This window comes from Chelon labrosus (assembly GCF_963514085.1).
Source record: "Chelon labrosus genome assembly, chromosome: 4".
NCBI classification, from domain to species: domain Eukaryota; kingdom Metazoa; phylum Chordata; class Actinopteri; order Mugiliformes; family Mugilidae; genus Chelon; species Chelon labrosus.
In genome coordinates, this window is record NC_140340.1 from 5,710,213 (window position 1) to 5,730,021 (window position 19,809).

The following is a 19,809-nucleotide window of genomic DNA, read 5'->3' on the forward strand; positions in this document are numbered from 1 at the left end:
CTGCAACGTCCAGCAGTGATCGATAATTGGCTGGAAACAGGAATCAGAACAAATAACCATTTAGAAATACTTTTATGTGCAGCATTGAGACGTGATAATGCTGCTCTAAATTATTAACATGTTGGGATGAGGGCAGAATTGTTAATTAGACAAACTGTCCATCAGGGCTTTGTTAAATAACAATGAAGAAAATGCTCTCGTCCGCTGCCCCTCTCACCTTTCTAAAACTAAAACCCCACGGCGGAACATCTCACATCTACGCTCACGCCACGACACAGGTGCAGGAGCTGTGTTACTCGCCCACAGTCATCCTCACAGAGAGGCCGAGGAAGACGAGCGTCCGTGCCATGACTCCAAGCTAAACTGCAATCTGTTCAGACCCTTTTCGCAGCTTTTTTTTCCTCTTCCCCCCTCTCCTTCGAATGTTAGCCTGCAACAAGCCCTCAGAGCACATGCACAGTGTCCTACATTACCAGACCTGACTTCGGCACGTTTTAACACAACCTCACCGCAAAGCCACCCGGTCTAAAAGCTACAGGCGGAGACCGCAGCCCCTTCTCAATTACGCTAAGCAGTGTTATCTTTTTTATTTTTTTAATAATAATTTGCTTCAGATGGCTTTACAATCAGCCTGCACAACATGCAAAAACCTCCTGCTGCTGAAGCCTGATTCCCCACGTGAGCGAGAGAAGGTGGATCGTTCTTTCGAGGAAGGGAAAACGTGCAAAGCAGAAACACAAAAAGTAAAATGCCACGCTGGGAAAACAGAGTGACACTGTTGTTGTGGCTCAAGCATGAAGATATGTGGACGGCGAGGCTTCTCTAGCTGCCTTACAGCACTAAGGGGCGTACACTCTGCAACACCTTCCCCAGTTTTGCAACACAGACCCAGCCTGACATGTTAGGACATAGCTGATGCCCTCCAAGCCAAAGATTTCCTCAGCTTTTCATCATAACGTGCACTGAAGCGTGCTCTTTGTGAAACACTGCAGCGACCACACACTGTGAATTATTAAGTTTGTGTGTTATTCTCCTCCGTGCATTGCTTAAAGCAGTGATTGGCGGGCTCAGATAAGTGTAAGAGGATAAAACAGACAGACATGAATGAGGAGATGATGCAGCCCTGTCCATGGTGCTGAAGGATCAACACACAGCACTGACACCACCTGCTCCTCTCTCTCTCTAACACTCTCAGCTCAGTTTACAGCAGCGTTTTTAAACGTGGCTTTAATAATAATACACAGGTGATCCGTACATACATGGTGGGTGATATAATCAGGGAGCAGGGCCGCGGTGTGCAGGTCTGACATCCCCGGGTGACTCAGGTTAGCCCGGGATGCTGCTACGCTACTACTTAAAATAAACACCTCACTCCTTGCATCTAATTTATATCCAATTACTGCCTCTATAACAAACTCATTTATCAAGCTATTATCGTTCAGCGTTTAATCAGGGGATCGATTAGACGGTAACGTCTTCACCCTCCCCGTCCATCCGTCGCCTCAGCGGGCTGCACCTTCAACCAACGTCCCGCTCCGCCTCAGCTTCACCTCGGACACCGCCCCAACTTCAAACAGCACAAATTGTAACTGTACAAATATTTGTTCACGTGTCCGGTACCTTACACGACGGCTGGAGCCAGCCTCCTCACTTACCTTTTAGCCGAGCAGTCCCTCTATCTACTAAACGTCTCACGATATTTTTTTTTTTTAAACTCATGAGTACGAGAGATCTCGCGAGAGTAGACGCCAGCAACCCCCACTCACCTTTTGAGAGGACGTAGGAGCGACCTGGTTGTGTTGTTTGTAGCAGTGTGTGGTCTGGTTCTTAGGAAATTGTCGTATTTTATTACCAGTTTATGCAGTTTCATACCCAACCATGTTTTAGATTATATTAGATTCAATCTTATTGTCACTGCATATAGTTCAGGTACACACACACAAGGAAAAAGCCTGGCCTACCAGAAGCAAAAAGTGCAAAATATATCCAAAATTAAGGTGCAAGCTATGACTATTGTAATAAGTAAGTTAGTATTTTACAGTAATAGTATATATATGTAATTAATATATACAATAGAGGGGCAGCAGAGCTCATTCTCCAACAGACTGATCCAGCTACAGGACTACTTTCATACCACTCTCTGTCCAGCTGTAACTCCAACAACTCACCTTTCTGTGACAGATAACTCCATGTTATTAACGTTAATGGACACTACTGCACCTTACACCTTACCCTGTACATATAATATATATTCTTCCGTATCTATTTCGTGTACATATACTAATATGCCAATTTGTACATTTTTGCTTATACTATTTTTATTTTATTTTACTAGATTTTATTTTACTTATTTCTATTTTATTTAATCTTCTTTTATCTGAGGTTCTTAAGAGTGTTTGTATGTGCAACTAAGCTACTGTGACCAAGCAATTTCCCTTGTGGATGAATAAAGTTTGTCTAAGTCTAAGTCTAAGAATAGTGTGTGTGTGTGTGTGTGTGTGTGTGTGTGTGTGTGTGCGTGTGTAATACTAATATTAATATATAGATCGGTGTGCGCGGTATGGACAGTTAGTTTATCCACATACACTTGCACAATACATAAATACATCCATCCTACATACACACACAAACATATACACGTTATAAACATACACACATGAATATTTTTGCACGACTTATTTTATATTTTTTATATTCCGCTTTAAGACGTTATATTGTTGGGGGTTTGTGTGGACGGCAAAAGAAGAATTTCATTGTACAGGGAAACACATACATGACAATAAACTCTTTGAATCTTGAATCTTGAATCTACATAATATCTACATATGTATATATGCATGGTATAGTGAAAGCTATTAAATATATACAGTATAGAACATATTATACAATATTGTGCATGCATCTGTGCATCTTGCTTTTGGCACTGGCCTGTTTATTTTACTTACTTCATTGTATTTTGATTTGGTTTTCTCTGCAGACTTTCTACTTGAGCTTTGTCCGGTGGGTTTCTACACACCAGATGTGCCATTAGCCAAATTATCACGCAACACCTGCACAGATCTTTGAATTTGTGTGCTATTGTTATATGAGAAACCTTTTGTAAGTCTTGGGTTATTGCGGTTGTTTGTACGTTATGATTTTAGTCCAGATGTCCCCTGCTGCTTTGAGCCCACGTGTCCAAGCCCACACAGTACACCTGAGAGAAACAACCAGGGCCAAATAACCAGCCTAGCGGGCTCCACGCTGTGACAATCACACTGACGAGAGTGGAAATGCATTTCTAGGTTTACCAGCTCCAGAGGCTTGGTGTGGTGCCTGCTGGCTCGCTGGGAGAAATAACAGAACAGAGGCGTCATCAGTGTTCTCACTTACACCTGTGCTTTTGCTGTTATCACCAGTCTGCATGTCTAACGTGAAGGCCCATCAGCTGCCTTCGTTCTTCCCACGCTCTGCGCTACACGTGGAAACTTCTCATAATTGACCAGATGCACAGAAACCCACCAGTGCTCCAGTTCTGGGAATACTCCTCTGCGTACACCTGTTAGTTTGTGCTGATTTGATTAAACATGAATGTGTTTAAGGGTGTGCACCGTGTAACTATAATATGTAACTATAAATGACAACAGTTTTTCAATTAGAATTTCTCTTCCAAGCTCCTCTACAGCAAAGGAAATTATAGTCCCACACAGTGAACTTTACCTACTTAATACACTGCCTGGCCAAAATGACAGTTTCATTCATAAAAAGAATGATGTGTTTTCTTTACATTCACATCTACATATGTATTGTGCCAACTGAGGCTTACTGGATCAATTTAAATTTAATAACAAGCCAAAAAGACTTATCCACACGCTTTTTTTGTATGATCAGTCATGTAAACAGCCACTGGACCATTAGCTTATTTGACTGCAATCACAGCATTGTCTCCAGCATGAGACTCAGTCTGGACCGACAGCAGGCCAGAGTGACTGGACAAGGAGGAGAGGAAGGTGAGGGGGAAGACACGCTGACAGCAGCAGGTGACCTTTGACAGCTGGATATAACGCAGCCGACTTCCCGCTCTCATCTTGGACAGTCTGGATCTGAAGCCACTCCGGGCTGCAGCAGCCTCTCCAGGTACCTGTCCAAAGGGCCAACAGGCCTGGGCTGAGAGGCACCCCTGCCCTCCATGTCGCAGAAAAGAGCCATCTGACTGAGGCTGTGAAAGGAGCAGTCCTCTGCCTCAATGACCTCTGGCCTGAGCTTGAGCTGTGGAGGAACACGAACAGAAGACGATGCAGGAAGTCTTTCTGACTCAGACAAGTCAGTGTCACTGTCCTCCTGCTCGTGTCTGCTCTGACCTCCGACCTCCAGCTTTTGGAGATTCTCTTAGTGGTTAGTGTATGAATCAGACAGTCGGTGGCTGGCGAAGGCCTCTGTGTCTCTGCTGCTTCTCAAAATGGTGTGCTTGTGTTCTCTGCAGCTGACACCCTGAGAAGCTGGATGTAGTTCTGTTGGTAGCTTCCTGTGGAAACAATCCAGTCTAGAGTCATTAAAGTGTGAAGGCCTCAGTGCTGGGAAATGAAGTCGAGGAAAAACGTAATAATGTTTCCGCCCGGTTTCGAACCGGGGACCTTTCGCGTGTGAGGCGAACGTGATAACCACTACACTACGGAAACTGTACATGGTTACAACGGGTGGTTGAAAAAAAATAAAAAATAAAAGAAATTAAACTTTCATGAGGAAAATGGGATCTAGATTCTAGCCCGTCTGCTCTGTCCAAGCGTTGTTGATCCAATCCTTAGATCTGCTGCTACTACCACTACACCCCTCACAGACAACAATGTGGACTTTGCTGTTAACCAGGGGGCTGATTGACAACTGTAGCTAAAAAAAAAAAAAAAAAGAGGAAATCCATTCTTTGCTGATGTCTGCAGATTCCAGACTTCAGGCAGGCGCAAAGTGCTGAAAATGAGAATTTTCTAAGTGGACCTTCTCATAAAGAAAATTGTCATTTTAGCCCTGACAATGGGCCAAGGGGACAAATGTAGTGCCTCAGTTAAACGTGAATAAATGTAAACTCTAAAACTTAATCTTGTCCTTTACCTGTTTTCTGAGTGGCATTATGGTTGTCATACAAGTTTTCAATTTTGCAGCTTTGGGGCAAAACCATATAGGTAAAGGTCGGGCGTCTGTCGATCTGTTGGTGAAGAGCAACTGGATGAAAACACAAATCTCCTTTAGCAGCACAAGCCTCACCATGTCTCACCTTTACTGTTGTAACTCTGTCATCTGTGCCCACTCCATGTTAAGGCCCTGGAGCAGGGCTACAAGTATATAGTCACTATTGGATTTAGGATTTATTTATCGTATGGTGGAGAACATTTCATGTGTATGTAAACTTTAGGTGTAATATGAGAAATGACACAAGGATGGCTCTGTGAAGTTGCATGGGGACCAGGAGTGAGCAGTCAAGTGAACTGAGAGCCTTTTTGTTTGCCTGGCAGTGTAATAAAGGATAAATTGTGAACATTATCATTAAAGTTTCCTCACTGACACATAAAATAATGCATATGTTCATTCATTTATTCATTCATCTTCTGTAACCACTTGTCCTGTGAAGGGTCGTGGGGGATGCTGGAGCCTATCCCAGCTGTCATTAGGCGAGAGGCGGGGACATGTCACCAGTCTATCACAGGGCTAACACAGACAGACAACCATTCACACTCACACCTACGGCCAATTTAGAATCACCAATGAACCTAACCAGCATGTCTTTGGACTCCTGCTTCATGTAAACCTCTGTGATGAAAATAGTCTGGGCTCATTGTCATGCTGTATAATTCATTTCGGACAAATATGATGCTCTCTGATGAGATCTTGTCTGAGGCGTTTAATGCCACATACTGTGTCCAGTAATCAGGGACACAGTCAGTAGACATAGAATTGTTAATTATTGACATCCGTAATATTACATGATGGATGAGAACTGCACTGCTCACAACACTGCATCAATAGTACTACAATCCAATGCACCGTGTTTCTAGTGCAGAAATAGATCAAGTGCATTTGTAGTCATCATCAGCTTCTGTCATTAAAGCACTGCAACCAGCTCAGGAGGTTTTCCAAAAGACGGCCGAAAGCTACACGCTCTCTCGGCTGAATTTGAATCAGTTGCACGCTTATTAGCATCGAGTATGTGTCATGAAATCAAATGGGAGCCTAACAACTTGAAAGTTGTCATAAACCTCATCGCTACTACATCCTGTTGTGTAAAGTCCCTGCTCTATGTGTGAAGTTACTGAGGTCTGAGGAAATGGTGAAGTGGTTCTCAGCATTGAATGACACTTGTGCAATAAATTTATCCACAGATGGGGAACAAAGTATTTGATGCATGGGAACGAGTACACGAGTGGCAAATGATCATTGTGAAACACTGCAGAAACGATACAGAGCAGCTTAGTGCAAATGAATAAATCCCAGAGAGTATATAAGACTGTAGGACTGTAGAATCAGTGAAGGCTTCTCACTGACAGGTCTGCCAGAGAGTATATAAGACTGACAACGACAGCTCATAGCGTGTCTCTATTCTTCTTTCTTCTGTTATAGAACTTTTGTTTGTTTTTTACCAGCACGCATACATCTAGTTCTGCAATCTGAAGAAGGAAGTAACCTTTATCTTCAGTTTCTTTATCTTCAGTTTGCACACGGATGAATCATTGGTAACAGTTTCGGCACATTTTCACATCGATCATATGAAAAAAAAAATTGTTTTTCCTGTAAATCCATCCCTACGATGAAATTCTGATGTCCTAGGATAAAGTCTCCTGGTTAGACGTGAATCAGAAACGTGGTGATTGCATGTTTGATATGAAACCCTGTTGCTTGTCTCATTAGATGTTTGTTTTTGTTAGCACCAGAGATGAATACTACATGTACTCCTCTGCATGACAAAGTGTCCTTTGTCTGGCACATGAGCATGTGGTGCAAATATCACAATCTGCGCTCGTGATCCTTCAAAGTCCTGCATGGAAAAAGAGGACTTGTGTGCAGATATGTGGGTCATTTTGTTATGGTTGCAGAGGAAGAACAACGCTGAAAGAGAAAAATGACAATTAACATACTATAAAGTGTATGTAGTTGTAGTTTGGAATATGCTTACGTCTCTAAACTCAAATTGTACATGTGCAAATGAAATTATGCTGTCATTTGTTGACCCTGTAGCAATCGGTGAAGGCTTCTCGCTGACAGGTGTGCTCATACCAGCCCTTGATATCAGCAGAAGTTTTGAGAACTTCTCTCTTTCTTACTGCGTAGCCTAAATCTGGAATAATATACTGCACATTATGATGATGAATATTCAGCTCCATCCACCTTCACACCCACGGCCAATTTGGATTCGCAGATTAAACTAACACGGCTTCAGACTGTGGGAGGGAGTACCTGAATATGCAATGAACAAAACATGCATTTTTATTTAGGCTACTTCTATGTTAATTATGAAATGGACTTTAATGGATGCTACTAACCAAATTCAGGAGCATCAGAATGAGCATAACACAGACAGACATTTAGAAACATGCACTGTGTTCACATTATACGAAATAAACTAATGTAAATGCTAACTTTAGAACCCGTGTACGGGAAGGAGCCTGACGATTATCCACCTTCTAATGAAATAATCATCATTGAGGACCCCAGAGCTTGATTGGTAATCCAGCTCTGTTTAGGATTATCAGTTAATCATTCTTCACAGAAGGATTGTCAACAGCATACTTGGTTTGAAGGCCTAGAAAACAAATTTTCAGATAAGATTTGTTCTCTGGACAACGGGGTGTGACATTGGGGCCTAACATTTTCTATTTATGTGGATTTATTATCCCTTAAATAGTTTTCTCAGGGCCACACAGTCTCCCCCAACGACAGGTAAGTATCTAGTCGCTAACAGGCACTAGTCAAGTAAGTGTCAGGGGGGTTACACAGATGTTGTCCTTTAGAACTGAAGACACTACTTGGATGAAACATCTCAGAGAAACTCCCCAAGTCCGGTTGCGTTTCTTTAACATTTTTTTGGATATGCTCAAGTAATAGTAATATATAATATAATATTTTGTCTTTTTACAGCATTTCTGGGATGAAGCTGGCTTTTACATATCATCTGCACATTTCTGGGACTATAGGGGCCCAGGGAGGAACCAGCAGCGACGTGGCGTCTCTGCAGCGGCTTGTATGGGGGGCGGGGGGTTTTCCTCCAGAGTCTCCTGCATGGAGCATTGCTGGAGACTCTGGAGTCGGGCAGGGGCAGCTTTTCATCGCCCCCTAGCGGCTCTGCAGGGCGCCGCTTCCGCTTCCACCCACGGTCAGCCTGATGGGATGCTGCTGGCGGAATGTTTGAGGCGGGCTCTTCGGGTAGAGACCCAGGTGCTGGGACAACGTCCACGGACCGCTAGTCCTTATCGCTCCAGGATTACAACACATCAGCATTACCTGCTGCTGAGCCATTTTGGACGCACAGGGCTTGGCGGGCTGCAGATTGGCTCTCTGGCTCCACGCCGCTGACTGAATTAAGAAGCCTGCACGGAAGTTGCTTGGATGGCAGCTCTTTTCCAGAAGTTCACAATGAAGACGGGCGTTTTTCTGCTCCTGCTCGCGGCTTTCACCTGTGGACTGGCACACGGGGAGGAAAACGAAGCCGAGGAGGTGCAGGTGGAGACCCTGGTGAGTGGGACACGCGTGTTATACCGTAGCGCAGTCCTAATGGTTTGAAATACTAAAGCAACAACTCACTTATATGCTTCAGTGTTAACAGACAACTCTTCTGACCATAGGTGAAACCCGAAACTTGCTCTGTGCTTTCCTCAATGGGAGACACGCTGCAAATCCACTACACGGTAAGTGAAAGGATAAATAAATTCTTCTTAGTCAGATATGGATCACATAAAAATATCCAGAGTGTGTGCATTAATGTTTTTGCAAGACTTGTATGTGACCAGCCCAGATGTTGAGCAGCCGCGGTCGTTGTCTATGTGGCACCGTCTGCATGAACCATGTGCACCGAGCTGTGGTTGTACGTTCCCAGACAAACACACACACACGCACAGATATGAAATATAAAGTGGTCAGCCGCTGATTGAACGGCTTCCTGGCGGTCAGATGGCGGCCTGGTGTGTGTCTTTATGGTTTATGGGGTTTTATCTGGACTCTGATTTTACTATGGAGAGACGGGGCGGTGCAACACGTCAGCAGTAACGGTAGCAGTCAGTGTGGGGCAACCACCGCAGACACATTCAGGGGTTAAACCGGGGACTCGAGTTTTTTTAAAGCCCTCACACATGTTAGATGTTCAGATTTAAAAAAAAACTCTTCATATGTCTGTATATAATAAACAGCAACTTAAATATGAAATATTTTTGCCTTTTTCCCTCCTCACATGTGTTATCACTACGCATAAAAAAACCCATATTATTCTGAAACCATTATTATTATTACTATTTCCATCCAGATTAATGTCAACATTTAGTCTCTGTTTCATAAAAATATCAAGATTCCTATCTGAGACAGAAAATACAGCTACGGCTTGAAGCGAATTAACTGTGGAAATACATTTAGAACAACAAGAGTTGTTAAAAAAAAAACTTCAAACACTGCGGCATAGATTAGCACTCGCAGCAATTTGACTTGAATAAAACTATAAAACATGAGCGTCACAAACTGGCTTTTACCCTGCATGAACAAAAGATTCTAAATGCTGTAATATAATGCACCATTTGCATTGTTTTTGCTTTTGATCGTTGCATTTTTAAACAAATATTGTGTAATTAATATATAAAAAAAGGTTTAGTGAAGTGAACAACGGTATTGTAACTGTTATATCCTACGTAACAAAGTGAAATAAAAATCTCAAATTAGATTTAGTGTTGGGGTTTTTAAGGAAGTTGGATTAACTGCTTGATGTCTTTAATTCACCGGCTCCTGATAAAGCATTGTTTATGGGTTGAGTTTTGCTCTGAGTGCTTTCTAATTGATAATTAACCTCTTAATGGTTTTGCTCTTTGGTTAAACAAACAAGACTGAAAGGAAGATGTGTTCCTCCGGGCACTACTCCTAATGTTATTTACCGACAGCTATAAAATGTTTCTAAAAGGAACATGATCGCTCACAGACATAAATAATGCAAAATCATTTTACTATCTGTGTATGTAACGTGCTACCTAATCACCATTTGTAATAGTACCTTACTTTTATATGTTAACCTTATTGGAATTATATGTTTTTATGATGATTAAGTCTCATATCTATCAGCAAAAATAATGTTCTTTCTTTTTTTAAAGTTAATTTAAATGCACCTTTATAAAGCAGGCAAAATTTCACAATTGACAATGAATGTAAAACAATTAAGCTGTGAAATCATCATCTCACTCCTATTGTTGATGTTTTATTGGTCAGGGTAAATTGATGGATGGAAAGGTGATTGACACGTCGCTGTCTCGGGATCCTCTCGTCGTCGAGCTGGGGAAGAGGAATGTTATTCCTGGTAAGTTTGAACAGCTTTCATTTACCTGGGCTCTCACGCGCCAGAGAGAATGTGCTTGCTCTACCGATTGACTGCCTCTGTGTGATTATCTTATCAGGTCTGGAACAAAGCTTGGTTGGCGTGTGTGAAGGGTAAGTGAAAAGATGAAGGTCCACTCAGAAGAATGAGCTGAGCAATTTGTTTACAGGAGTGAATCAATTCAAAGAATACCAGAGTTAATAGTTTTAAGATTGAATCTGAGAATTTGTTTTTATTTTTCATTCTCTCATTCAGGCAAAAAATCAAAGCCATTATTCCACCTCACCTTGCATATGGGAAGAAAGGTTACCCTCCTACGATTCCAGGTACTGAACATGTGCATACAGTTCGATAGAGTTTGATTAATTATTTAAAAAACTGTAGTACTAATACACATACACTACAGAACAGGGCAGAGTAATAATTCTACAACTACAAAAACAATGATTTTAATATCTGTGTATTTGGTATTATGTCATATGTTTGCAAAACTGCATAGAAAAAGTTTGTCTTTGGTGAAACGTTTAGTCTTTTCATAGAAATGATTTCAAAAGAATATCACCATATTCATTTTAAATATATTAAAATGCATACCAAATATATATTTGCCACTGTGTAATATTCTGTTTGTTATCGCATACTTTTTATCTTTATGTATTTACAAGCACATAAAAACACCTACAAAACACATTTATTGCATTGCTCTGCCACACTGTGTTGTATAGGTGATGTACAGTAGCCATGAAGCAAATCTGAACATCCCCTATCCACAACATTTTAAAGGACCTGCTGGGACAGTCTAATTGTTTTACTGGCCTTTGTGCTGATGGACAGACACTTAACAGAGACGTCGTCATGCACGTCATCTGAGCATCAAGGAGCTGAATTAGTTTACAAGAAAGTGTCTGCAGTCAGAGAAGCAAGAGGTTCAGATTTAACTATCGCATCAATTTGAAAAATAGATATTGACAGCGAAATAATTTTATTTGGTTGTAGGATTGTGTGAAGAGCGTTTTTTTTTTTTTTTTCCCTCAGTGTTGCTTGAAACATGCGGTGTGTTACCAAATGTACAGACATAAACACTTGATGGAGTGGTAAAACAACAAGGTGTCATTGAAGAATTCCAGCATTTAGATTCTTAGCATCTTATGAAATCAGCCACAACATTATGACCACTCACAGGAGAAGTAAATAACATTGACCATCTTGTGACAATTCAGTGTTCTGCTGGGAAACTTTTGGACCTGCCATTCATTGGTGTGGATGTTACTTAGACATGTAGCACCCACCTAGACCAGACCAGGCACCCCCACCCCATAGCAATGACACTCCTTGATGGCAGCAGCCATCCCCAGCAGGATGCGACAGGCACACACACAAAAACGCTTTAGGAACAACTAAAAAAAAACATGAAGAACTAACAATATCCTATTGCCAGACACCACAGGAGGCCCATGTTCATTCTCTGATGAGTCACAACTGTTTTGGAGGCACAAGGGAGACATAAACAATATTAGGAAGGTGGTCATAATGTTATGCCTGATAACATGCCATATATATCTATAGGTTCTTCAGTCATACACAAGCATTTCTCTTCATGTTCTGCATGATTTTTACAAAACTGGCCTGAAATACCTGCATTTTTTCTAGGTGACGCGGTCCTCGAGTTTGAGGTGGAGGTGATTTCGCTGTCACAACAGACACCGTGGCAGAAAATGGTCAACGACGTTTTCCCCCTGGTGTGTTTGGCCCTGGTGCCCACCCTGCTCGGCCTGGTGGGACTATACCTCTACAAAAAGGCCAATGCCCAGAAACCTAACAAAAAGAAGGCAAAGGATAAGAAGAGCAAGAAGAAATAAGGACAAGGCACGCAATTATTTAAATAAATTTTTTAAATTGAATGGCTTCATGTTTATTTAATACTCATCCATGATTCTGTCAAAGTATTGTGACGTGGAATAAGGGTTTTTGAGAATACAGTTCACTGTAAAATTTCTGTTTAAAAAAAAGCTAAGTTATACCTAACGATCATTTCTTGTTCCAACTTGATACAAGTTAAAAAAATTATTAGATAACATTATCTGTTGACATTTCTTTTTCTTGTGAAATGAACTCACAATTCCTCACTATTTCAGCTATACAACTGTACTACATTAAAATTTAACATTCATTTTACGATACATTGACAAGTTTTAAAAGGTTGGTGTTGGTATTTGAAACAATGTCCTCACTAAATGCTGTTTAGGTTGTTTCGAGAGGAATTAAAATTTGATCCCCAAAAAGCAGCCAGTTTGGAAGACGTTCCGAAAATCCACTCGTCCATTACGCTTATGGTGCCAGTATTTTTGCCGACGTTGTAATACTGTGGTTTAATCCTCTTTTGTAGAGCCTTCTTTCAGTGATATTGCACTTTTATAGTAATAGTTCTAATTAAATGGCAGCAGCCTCTATATTTCCCAGTATTCATATCACATTAACCTCCTCCTCCCCCATTCAATTTTGCAACTCAGAACTTAAAGACATGAGTGAAATGAACATTGACCACACAGACAAAACTCACAGTCCAGTCAATGGATTACTTCAAGTTTACTTTTTATAAAACTTATCAAATTGAGTCCAATATCAAAAACTATGGATTCATGACTATTGGAGTTAAAGAGAAGAAAACGTTCATGTGGTTGTAATGTTTTACAGTGTGTTGTACTATTAATAATCTCATTAACAGTGACACACGTCTGTAGGTCTTGCGTATTTCACAGGGAGCTAAAAATATGCAGATGTAGGACCAGTGCATCTCCATCTTACACTCTGAGCACAATGTGATTAAAAATCCCAACAAATGCAAAGACCCATTAAAACAGATGTCGGCATCCAGATACAAATTACACGTTAATACCAAATTGGCACAACTCAGAATCACTAAAAGCAGAGATGTTATACTGTAACTCTGCAGCAAGTCAGCAACAGTTAAGTTACTTACGACTAGAATAGACATGAATTAGCACAGACGACCTTTCCTTGTTGTCTTTCTTTGTGTGTTTTGTATGAGATTGCAATAAATAGCATCTTGTGCAAGAACCTGCTTGTTTGAGGCAGGTAAAAGACAAAGAGGACCAGTCTCATATTTTTAGATTAGATTATCTTTATCGTCAATAAATCCATACCTTAAAACAGTATAGTACAATACATAGAAACATGATATAGCAACAAGCTTCAGAAATTAGCAACAATGCAATGCGTCACCAAGTTTAGAGATGAGTCTAGCATTAGCTAATGGATCGAACTAAATATAGTCTGTCTACCTCCTTTGAGAAAAAAAACAAACAAACAGCAGGACACACTAAAAGGCCAACAAACTGAGTAGAGACTCTTTTAAAATATGACACATGCTTATTGATGGCTGTTCTACTATACGTCAGTCTTTTGAGTGAACATTGTCAAAAGCAGTCTGATCATTTCCTGTGGCTTTGACGCAACGAGACATCATCGTGGTCCTGATGCTCAAGATGTTCACACTTGACCTAGAACTTGATCTGCAGCGCAAGTCGTTGTTGCTCAAGTCAAAAGAGGATATGGAGGAGTTTGCACAGTCATGCATTAAAGGTTGCAAAACTGGTTGCTATCTTGTGTAGTACCTGTCCTAAAACTTCCCTGATGTTGATGTAATCGTGAACACTAACAGTCCTAAAAACAATCTGATGCAGTGCCAGCACGTAGTCTCTCAGAGAATGTGGATTAGATAGTATTTCTAGTTAAAAATCCAAGCTCAACAACAACACACATATTCAGTAAACTCTCTGGAACACAGTAAACATTCATTTTCCACATGTGTCACTATTCACACTGACTTTCATTTATATTATGATGAAATTAATCTCTAACAGACTCATTCCTCCAATAAATTGCAGCTTCAAACATAAAAAAAAGGCCCACTAAATCTGAAACATTACAGCATGTTCTTGAAAATGTGATAATAAGTCCCTCAGGGGACTGTCCTGGCCCCCTTTCTTTTCACCCTCTACACAGCAGAGACACGCACACTTCAGACACAACACCGACAGCTGTGTACTGCTGAAGTTCTCTGATGCCTCTGCGATGGTAGGCCTCATCAGGGACGATGATGACGCAGAGTACAGAGGACTGACGGGGAACTTTGTAGACTGGTGTCAGCGAAACCACCTCCTTATCAACGCGGGGAAAACCAAGGAGATGGTGGTGGATTTTCGTAGACGCCGTTCTGCCTTCCCCTCACCAGTGAACATCCAGGGAATGGACATTGGGCAAGTGGACTCTTATAAGTACCTGGGTGTTCACCTCAACACCAAACTGGACTGGACTCACCACACTGATGCACTCTATAGGAAGGGACAGAGCAGGCTCTACTTTCTGAGGAGACTGAGGTCTTTTGGAGTGAAAGGGGCACTCCTGAAGAACTTCTATGACTCTGTAGTGGCATCAGCCATCTTGTATGGAGTGGTCTGCTGGAGCATCACAGAGAGGGAGAGGAAGAAGCTGGATAAGATCATCAGGAAGTCCAGCTCTGTCCTGGGCTGCCCCTTGGACTCAGTGAGGGAGGTGGGTGACAGGAGAGTTCTGGCTAAACTGTCCTCCATGCTGGACAATGAGTCCCACCCCCTGCACGGTGACCTGACAGGACTAAGGAGCAGCTTCAGTGACAGACTGCTTCACCCTCGATGTGTGAAGGAAAGATACAGAAGGTCTTTCCTTCCTGCTGCTGCTAGGCTCCACAACGAGCACTCCTAATATGTGCAATATATCTATTATTTATCATTTATTATATCTCTGTCATTTCTGCATGCTGTTGCAAACTGCAATTTCCCCATTGTGGGACAAATAAAGGTTTTTCTTATTCTTATTCTTCTTATTCTTATATGATGTTCATATAAGAATAAGACTATTGGTCCCTGTGTGTAGAGGAAATATGGTGGTTACTGACTAACTAACTTACTACCCAATTATAATTATATTTTAATTATTTTATTGGGTTATGTGCGACTTTACAGACATTTATTTACAATAAAATCTTTAAGACTGACGCTTTAAGGTGAAAACCCCAAGTCCAAGTCCAATAAACTCATGTATAGTTGTTTAGTTTCCGTCACAATTTGAGTATAAAACATATATTGATAAATAAATAAGTTTGCTGTTATTTTAAGACAATATGTGTATAATTTATTTACCCGAAGACCTTCATAAGACAGGTGGGCTTGTTTTATTACACACACAACAACGGGACTACCTTTCTGTGCGGATTGATTAGAATAACTGAAAACTCCGCTCACTCGGATGACGCTTCGATACGTAGCAAGTGTGTACTGATATCCCTCCGCGGGATAAACTATTTTATTTTTATATTTACAAAGAGTTTAATTGTTTTATATTATATTATTACAAGTGAGTATATATAACATATTTCTAAAACTTAAAAAAAATAAAATAATCTTTATTTTAGATCCAAACTGTTCTAGGGCGGAGCGGATGGCGCTACTTCTCGCGGCACGACCTCTTCCGGTCCTCTTTCCAGCTTCCCGTGCATCATGGTGAGTGCGTTTCACTGGCGGCCGTGTGGCAAAAACGGAATAAACCGGTATTTTATTCGAACGGGACTACACAACTAATCACTCTTGGTGATTGTGAACACACAAAGAAACAATCATGTGAAGAATTGTTATTAAATGTCATTTAAAACGATAAAATATTTTAGTTTTGGGCCTAAGCTAGCTGTTAGCATGCTAACCGTTTTGTGCATGTGTTCTGTTCGCTAGCTAGTGACAACGCCGCTGCTAATACGGAGAAATACAGTGAATAGGCGGAGATACAAGTATTTATACATGTATTTAGTAGTTATATACGGCGTGTCTGCTGAAAAACACGTAAATTATTACAGTATATTAGCTTAGAGACGTTTTGCAGTGGCCCGGCAGCCATTCTATGCATTTGACCATCCGCATTGAAGTGAGTTAATGCTGCTGTACACGATACAACTGCTTTAAAGTCAACGAAATACTGATAGACAGTGTTGTGGACCATGGTAGTGATAAATTGGACAAGACAAGTCTGCTGATGTCCTTTTATTGACAGCTTCTGTAAGCGTTGGGACAGGGAGTACAGCGAAGTTTTATTATTTCTTGTTTGTTCGTGTTAGATTTACGTCCCTTTAATTGTAACCAAACTGTCTTTTTAAGTTTTAATCTAAAAATATTGATCAGTGCCCAGTTTCAGTAAATGTCAGTAGGGAAAGGTTGTACTGGAAATGTCAGTTTTCTTAAACAGTAGAATCTCTCCATAACCTGTCGATTTGATCAAAGCTTTGATTTCTGTTATTTTTGGTCAACGTTTGTGCCGTTGTCGTCTTCCTCACACACGGTTTGTTCTTACTGTTTTACAGACCAAGAAAAGGAGGAATAACGGTCGTGCCAAGAAGGGCCGTGGGCATGTGCAGCCCATCCGTTGCACCAACTGTGCCCGTTGTGTCCCCAAGGACAAGGCCATCAAGAAGTTCGTCATCAGGAACATTGTGGAGGCAGCAGCCGTGAGAGACATCTCAGAGGCCAGTGTCTTTGACTGTGAGTGTCTTATTTTAAAATAAATAAATATATATATCCTGTGTTGGACATCATTGCAAACTCTTTCTACATTCTGATCCTGGTGGCTTTTGTCCTGATCTGTGCTCTCTTCCACTTTGCAGCGTACGTCCTGCCCAAGCTCTATGTGAAGCTGCACTACTGTGTCAGCTGTGCCATCCACAGCAAGGTAGTGAGGAACCGCTCCTGTGAGGCCAGGAAAGACCGTACCCCACCACCCAGATTCAGGCCCGCTGTGAGTACCAGTCCGAAGCAGACACGCACCCTTAGCTGCCACGTCTGTTCAGCGTAGCTCTATAATGTGCACATGATAACCTGACTAGCCGTCACAGGAACGGTTAACGGATGTTCTGTTACGTAGAGAGAACATTTAAACTTATTACGGATTAGAACAAATCGAGTCACCTGCATATTGATCTAAATCTCTTTCTCTCTTTTACAGGCTGGTGCACCAAGAGCTCCTCCAAAGCCCATGTAAAAGCAACATTTGAAGATGCTGTACACCTGAAAAATAAATTGGAAAATCTTCACAAAAACTCAAGTTGTGTCTCATTGATGAATCTTGTGTGGTGCAGTCGTAGGAAAGACGAGCCTGTCAAGTATTTTATTTGGAATAGACTTTTCTTACAGTACAAAACTTACAGTAGTTTAAGATTGTATTATGCAAAAGCATAATTACATATGATACATTTAAAAAGGCTCTGCAGTTATTTAAAGCGATATCAGACCACGTAAAGAGTGGGGGAAATAAAAGAAACTGAGGGGAGCGAATAGTGCAACAAGGAAATATTTTCTACACAAAATACAACAAAGCTAGTTCTTTTTTTTTTTTTTTTGCTTCTGAAGAAAAGAAATGGTGTGGACATATCTTAATTGTCCTAACGTCTAAAACAAAAGGTGGCTGGATGTCTGTTTGGGAGCAAACGTTGGTAACACATGCGTCAGGTTTAGAAGCACGCAACTATGAAGGGTTGCAGACGATAAAAATATGGATTTACTCCTTCGGCAATGCAGAATTAAACTCTGCAGGTAGAGCCAAGACTGCAGCTTCTCTGTACAGGCTCACGTGAGGTCAAAATATCTTGCGGGTCAAGTTTTACATGTTTTGTCTTGGGATATATTCTTTGGCTCGTAGTGGTCAACAGATGATTAAAATGAATAGCTTGTTCTGGCCAGGGTGACTAAACGAAGGCTTGGGTTTATTTTAAAACTATAAAATTAGAGCGTTTAGTATGAGCGGCGGCGTAACCTTTAGTTTTTAGACTTGAGAATTTAAACAGTTGAGAGAAAATGCGTGCAAGACCTCCAGCCAAAGGCACGACAGCAATCTACTTCACACACATCACACCAAAAGGAAAATTCACACAAACAGAGGGGAAGATGTAATTCATTGGTCAAAGCATTTTTTTTTTAAGTAAGACAGTTTCACCAATTTTTCAGTGACAACTTTGGTGTCGTTCTCAGATTAGACTGCAGGAAACTACGTTTTTAAAACAACATTTAAAAACCAGCTGATGTGCCAACACGACCTAACAGTCTATCCTCATATTAAGGCAAGATAATCCGACTATTAAAAGTAACTTGAGAAGAAGTAAAGTTAATCGTATTTAGTTTTGTGTCGGTGTCGTCGTCCGTGGTCACCGTACGGCACCGTGGCCGCAGGTGACGACTCGTAAATCTCGTACAGCTATGTGCCAACCTCCTGTCGAACTGACGCGGCTCCGCTCGGGAGCTCCTTCCTTCCTCAGATCAAGCGAGGTAAACATTTACATCATTTATTTAGAAAGCTCTTTAGCAAAACTAAGTAGAGATGAGATACACGTTAACAACATGGCTTAAAGTAAATTGTTACCTTGCAGCTTCATCCTAATTTATCTCTATGTACATAATATATATTAAATTCACTTCTTTTTTTTCTGTTTTTTTAAATTGTGCCACCATAATAGGGAAAAGTGCCTAACAGTAAGAAACAGTGGTTCTTTGGCTCAGCCCTGGGGAAATCATTTGGTGCTATACAGAACCACACTCATGCTAAACTAAGAACAGTCAGAAAAAAAACAAAGTACTACCTTTAAAACAATATTAACGAGCATCTGGACAGCTATTTAAAATGTGCGAATCCACACAATACTGCGTTCACTATATGACAAACACAAAGCAACCATTCGCAAACACTAACGTGACCTTGAATACTCACTTAGAGCCTTGAATGGTTGCGTTGTTTCAATATAGCGTCAAATAATGTTAGAAAACAGCAAAATACCAGTTATGATAAACACAGGGGGGGAACCAACAAGCCTCTGCCAGCGCCACACAAACATTCATGGACTCAAGCCGGCAGATGAATCTTGTGTTTTTGCAACCTCCTCTTCGACAAATTTGTTGTTTCTTCAAAAACCCTATATTTGTTGTTCTTAATACAGTGCACAAAAGAAATAAATAGAAATAAATCTCACCCACTAATGTCCCGTTCATCAAAACACAAACTAAGCTTTGACTTTTGTGCCAGAGAGTTGGCGACCCCAGACTTCACGCGGCCTCCTGGACAATAAACATATTGTGCTTGAACTGTTTAAAGTCAAATATCCACGGCGTGACTGCGACGCTCGGGAGCCGACGGTCTCGTTCGAACCGACACATTTCTCTTTACGTTTCATGTCTGCACAAACGACT

The 19,809-nt window shown here is 41.1% G+C and overlaps 2 protein-coding genes across 2 annotated transcripts; both read left to right on the top strand.

Moving 5' to 3' along the window:
- The first annotated feature begins 8,359 nt into the window (after positions 1-8,359).
- fkbp11 (FKBP prolyl isomerase 11) lies at positions 8,360-12,432 on the top strand. Its single transcript, XM_084542174.1, has 6 exons — positions 8,360-8,697; positions 8,808-8,870; positions 10,426-10,513; positions 10,611-10,644; positions 10,787-10,857; positions 12,182-12,432. The coding sequence occupies exons 1-6, from the start codon at positions 8,572-8,574 to the stop codon at positions 12,388-12,390; spliced, it is 591 nt and encodes a 196-aa protein (XP_084398300.1). The 5' UTR covers positions 8,360-8,571; the 3' UTR covers positions 12,391-12,432.
- A 3,572-nt stretch (positions 12,433-16,004) lies between these two features.
- LOC311487254 (small ribosomal subunit protein eS26) lies at positions 16,005-17,672 on the top strand. The gene is made up of 4 exons (XM_084543458.1): positions 16,005-16,092; positions 16,941-17,118; positions 17,241-17,371; positions 17,579-17,672. The coding sequence occupies exons 1-4, from the start codon at positions 16,090-16,092 to the stop codon at positions 17,612-17,614; spliced, it is 348 nt and encodes a 115-aa protein (XP_084399584.1). The 5' UTR covers positions 16,005-16,089; the 3' UTR covers positions 17,615-17,672.
- Positions 17,673-19,809: the final 2,137 nt, after the last annotated feature.

What these genes read in the sequence shown, in the direction of transcription:
- LOC311487254 (XM_084543458.1), top strand. An exon ending in AGAGGCCAGTGTCTTTGACT is followed by an intron (nt 17,119 to 17,240) that starts GTGAGTGTCTTA and finishes TCCACTTTGCAG; the next exon opens with CGTACGTCCTGCCCAAGCTC. An exon ending in CACCCAGATTCAGGCCCGCT is followed by an intron (nt 17,372 to 17,578) that starts GTGAGTACCAGT and finishes TCTCTTTTACAG; the next exon opens with GCTGGTGCACCAAGAGCTCC.
- fkbp11 (XM_084542174.1), top strand. Translation starts at nt 8,572, where the DNA reads ATGGCAGCTCTTTTCCAGAAGTTCACAATGAAGACGGGCGTTTTTCTG. An exon ending in CGCTGCAAATCCACTACACG is followed by an intron (nt 8,871 to 10,425) that starts GTAAGTGAAAGG and finishes TTTATTGGTCAG; the next exon opens with GGTAAATTGATGGATGGAAA. An exon ending in TTGGTTGGCGTGTGTGAAGG is followed by an intron (nt 10,645 to 10,786) that starts GTAAGTGAAAAG and finishes TCTCTCATTCAG; the next exon opens with GCAAAAAATCAAAGCCATTA.